The 4,573-nt window shown below is 42.7% G+C and overlaps 1 protein-coding gene across 1 annotated transcript; it reads right to left on the reverse strand.

Annotated features, from left to right (window-relative positions):
• Positions 1-1,642: 1,642 nt before the first annotated feature.
• On the reverse strand, positions 1,643-3,616 carry LOC110777497 (uncharacterized). The gene is made up of 3 exons (XM_056831971.1): positions 2,981-3,616; positions 2,407-2,823; positions 1,643-2,176 (listed from the first exon to the last, which is right to left on the reverse strand). The coding sequence occupies exons 1-3, from the start codon at positions 3,614-3,616 to the stop codon at positions 1,643-1,645; spliced, it is 1,587 nt and encodes a 528-aa protein (XP_056687949.1).
• Positions 3,617-4,573: the final 957 nt, after the last annotated feature.

Raw genomic sequence — 4,573 nt, forward strand, 5'->3', positions numbered from 1 at the left:
TAGAGAATCAATTAGGCAAGAAGATTAAGGCACTGCGGTCTGATAGAGGCGGTGAATATCTGAGCTATGAATTTGATGACCATCTGAAAGAATGTGGAATTCTGTCAGAATTGACTCCTCCTGGAACACCACAATGGAACGGTTCAGTATTAATTAACAAGTTAATAATTCAGTGAGATCAAGTGAGCTGAATGCCTAGCTAGAGGCCGCTTCAGTTCAAGTGGAATTAATGATATTAATCCACAGCTTCCTCTTGACTGAACCCGTAGGGTCACACAAATAGTACGTAAACGGATCAAGTATTTAATGGCATTAAATACTCTATCTATGGATATTCGGAATCGACGGATCTTGGTTTCAGTGGGAGCTGAGATCGTCATAAGCCAGGGAATACTCCGGAAACGATGATATTGCCGGAAACGGAAATATGGATCGTATCGGAAATATAAATATTATCCAAGTCGTAGATGTTGCCGGTAACGGAAACATGGTACGTATCGGAAAATATTATCGGAAATGGAAATATTGCCGGAATCGGAAATATTGCCGGAAACGGAAATATTGTCAGAATCGGAAATATTATCGGAATCGGAAAATAATTCCGGAAACGGAAATATTAAATATTTGTTCGAAACGGAAATTAATTCCGGAATCGGAAATATTAAATATTGTTCGTATCGGAAATGAATTCCGGAATCGGGAATTTAATCGAAAGCGTATCGCACGAATTAGCATCGGACGAGGCCCGCTAGACGAAGACCCAGCACGAAGCCAGGCCATCGCCCAGCGAGCCACACGCACCATCGCACGCCAAGCCTCGACCAAGCCCAGCGCAAGGCCAGGCCCAGCCAAGGCCTAGGGCGCGCGCGCGAGAGCACAGCAGCAGTGGGCCGAGCGTTGTGCGCCTAGTGTGGGTCGCAAGGCTTGCGCGGGTGTACGGTGCTCTTGCAATGCTCGCGCGGGAATCCTTAAGCAATCGGGATTCGAAATATGATTAAATCCTAAAACTATTAGATAATGATTATTTAATAGAGTCCTAGGAGGATTCTGATTAAACTAATTAATATCCTAATAGGATTATAATTCCTTTTCCATACCTCTATAAATAAGTGCCTAGGGTCATAATTTATAGATACAATTGAAGTATTCAAAGGGTAAGTTTTTGAAAGAAAAAATCAGCCATACACTTGCAAACACAATAGCCGAAATTCCTAGTAACCTTAAGGGCGATTCTAGTTGGTCTAACTTGAGGCGGATCCGGACGTACTGTGGACTATCTATGGAGGGACGACATTTGGAGTCCTAAAGACTTGTTCTTGTTCGGTTCGGGCGCAGCTAGGGAGGGCACGCTACAAAGTGTATGCTCCTAAATTATGCTAAATGATTATGTGTAAATAATATGTTTCCTGGCATTAAGGTTTTCCGCATGATTTATGTCTTATCATATGTATCATAACCTAACAATATCTTGCCTGCATTCCTCATTAGTGTTGCGGGAAAAGTACACTTTTGATTTAGCAATACTAACCTTACTCCCTGACATATCACAGAATTGATTCAAGCAAGCAGTGATAATCTTAGCTTGATCAATCGACGCTTCACTAAATAAGATCAGGTCATCTGCGAACGGTAGGTTAGATAATTATGGTCCATTGCGGCTTGCCCTCACTGCCCTCCATGCTCCTACTTGGACTGCTCTTTCAATCAAATGTGTGAGGCGCTCCATACAAATCACGTATAAGTACGGCGATAGGGGGTCGCCTTGTCGAATCCCCCTTGAAGGAGTAAAGCTCTCAGTTGTCTCCCCATTCCACAAGATTTGAAGTGACGTTGAACTAACATAATTCATTATTACCTCAACCATAACTTGTGGTAGTTCCATCAACGAATTTCGAATAAAGTTCCATCTCAACCGGTCATATGCTTTTTCAAAATCAATCTTTAGAGCCATATAGCCCACTGCACCTTGTTTCTTTCTCATTGTATGGAGCATCTCTTGGACGATGATGATGTTGTCTGTTATCTGTCTACGGGGCACAAAACTACATTGTGTCGGTGAAATGAGCGAAGGGAGTATCGGTTTCAACCTGTTCACTATGACTTTGGTCGCAGCCTTGTACACAATGTTACATAGGCCAATCTGCCGGAATTGGGTCGCATTTTGTGGGCAATCCACCTTTGGGATCAAGATAAGAAATGCCTTATTAAAATCAGTTGGGAATTCTTTACCAGTCACTACGTCCAAGATGAGCTTCGACACGTTCTCTTGGACTACATCCCAATAACGTTGGTTGAAAGTCGTCCGGTCCGGGAGCTTTGAACGCTTGCATACTCTTTATGGCTAACACAATTTCACAGGGTGCGTATGGGGGGGTTCAACATCTCCATTTCTCTTGATGACATTACTGGGAAATCTCCAGCATTGAAATTTCTAATGTTATAATTAGGATCTTCTTCTTTGAATAGCTCACTCCAGTATTGCACCACTATACCTTTGAGGATCGAAGGGTCTATCACCCATTGCCCATTTATGTCTTGAAGCATATCCACCTTATTTCGATGCCTCCTAATCACTGTCGCAAGGTGGAAAAACTTCGTATTTTTATCTCCATCCTTGATTGCCTCAAGACGTGATTTCTGGAACCATATCATCTCCTCTTCTTGTAGAACATCATCTAGTTCCCGACGAAGTTTCGCCTCTAACTTGATCCATTTCCTTTCCCATTTGATTGACAGTCTCTTTTGAACACCATCAATCCTAGCCCAGAACTCTGCTTTCTTCCGAAAAATGTTGTGGAAAATATCTCGATTCCATTTACTGAGCTTTGAGGCAAATTGAGTTTTGGAAAGGAATTATAGGAGCTTTTTTATCCCAATTCGAAGTGACAAATTCATCGAACTTTGCGTGGCTTAGCCATGCCGCTTGAAAGCGAAACGGTTTTATAGAGGAAGGAATATGAGCAAATCCTCCCGAACTGACAATAATGGGACAATGATCCGAGTTACATTTGGGTACATGTCGAATCGTAGAATTCTCGAATTGAATCCTCCATTCGTCATTACAAAGGAATCGGTCCAGCCTTGCTGCTTTGAAAGTGTCCTCTGTTTCTCCTCTCGACCACGTGTGTTTTGGGCCCGAGAAGTGGAGGTCAATCAGCCCATTTGATTCAACCCAATTTGCAAAGTTACGACATCTTTGTTGCATCTCCGATCCTCCTATGCCCACCCTTTCATCCATAGAAGTTGTGTCATTAAAGTCACCTCCAAGGATCCAAGGGCCCGAGAAACGGCGTTTGGCTTCCTCTAGGGCTTCCCACAGTTCTCTCTTCAAGTTTGAGTCTGGACTCGCATAGATGGCTGAAAAAATCCATGGTACCTCTCCTACCTTCGAGATTTCCACGGTAATATGTTGAGTATGAGCGTCTAACACATTCAATGTAACTAGTTCCTTTCTCCACAAAATCCTGATACCGCCTCTAAAACCTTGTGCATCGACTCGGAATTGGCCCGAAAAACCAATTCGGTCGCAAACTCTTTGTGCCGTGTCACCACTAATGTGAGTTTCGACTAGCGCTAAAATCGTTGGTTTGTTGATGCGGATCAACTCACGTAACATTGTCAAGAAGGCTTGACTACCTGCACCTTGAACATTCTAAATCATGATTTTGATTGACATATTAAACATGGGGAACGATGGGTATCTATCAACCATATTCAGAGGGACTTTAGGCAGAATTCCCAAATATGCGGTTCGAAGATCGCACATAGGGTGTACTAGTTCCATTGGGAGTTGGATCGTTGCCATTAAGTTCGGTGGATTGTGGCGCAGTCGGAGGAACGAGTCTATTTGGAGTTCCACTTTGTGCACCAATGGCAGTACTGAGACCATCGAAGGTCCTTCTGTCGTGTAGTCGATGAACGTTGAGTAAGCCGGGGGGAGCTTGGATTTCCAGTGTGATCGGAACAGGCCAATGATCCATCGAGGCTTACTTGGTTTGTTCGATGTTCGATATATGGAGGTTCACCCAAATCTAGGGTTTCAATGGAGTTCTCTTTGCCTTCTATGTGACTTCCTAAACTAGTCTTTATAAGATTCACCTTTCTTACTTTCGACCAGTTTAGCTGTAATTCCGGGATATTATTCTCTCGTAGAGGCACTCTAGGATCCTCTCGTCCAATTGTTAGAGAGTTTTGATTCAATTGGATATCTATTTTCCCACTAAATAAACCTTCCTTATCTTTTGCTGAGCAATTTGAGTCCGCACCCAACTCTATTGTGGGCAATATTTCCAAATCATCTCCTAACTCAATATTCTGTTTGCCATTAATAGTTTTGCTTCCTAAATAACTAGTATCTTCATGAGAACTTTCTCTTTCCATAACTTGGTCATGACCCAGCGTAATATCATTGGTGATATTTCTTTCCATTACGAACGACCCCTCCATCTCCATATTACTAATTTCCAAGTTTTTTCCTTCTTCAGTAACCTGATTCAGCGCCGCAAATCTCGAACTTTCAACAATAGGGTTTTTTTGTTACGATTCTGTTCCTGATTTATCGTCGTGGCCTTCC

Source organism: Spinacia oleracea, chromosome 6 (genome assembly GCF_020520425.1).
Source record: "Spinacia oleracea cultivar Varoflay chromosome 6, BTI_SOV_V1, whole genome shotgun sequence".
Lineage (NCBI taxonomy): Eukaryota > Viridiplantae > Streptophyta > Magnoliopsida > Caryophyllales > Amaranthaceae > Spinacia > Spinacia oleracea.

What these genes read in the sequence shown, in the direction of transcription:
- LOC110777497 (XM_056831971.1), bottom strand. Translation starts at nt 3,616, where the DNA reads ATGTTACGTGAGTTGATCCGCATCAACAAACCAACGATTTTAGCGCTA. An exon ending in CGGATCATTGTCCCATTATT is followed by an intron (nt 2,824 to 2,980) that starts GTCAGTTCGGGA and finishes TTTGCCTCAAAG; the next exon opens with CTCAGTAAATGGAATCGAGA. An exon ending in TCAATGCTGGAGATTTCCCA is followed by an intron (nt 2,177 to 2,406) that starts GTAATGTCATCA and finishes TTGATCCCAAAG; the next exon opens with GTGGATTGCCCACAAAATGC.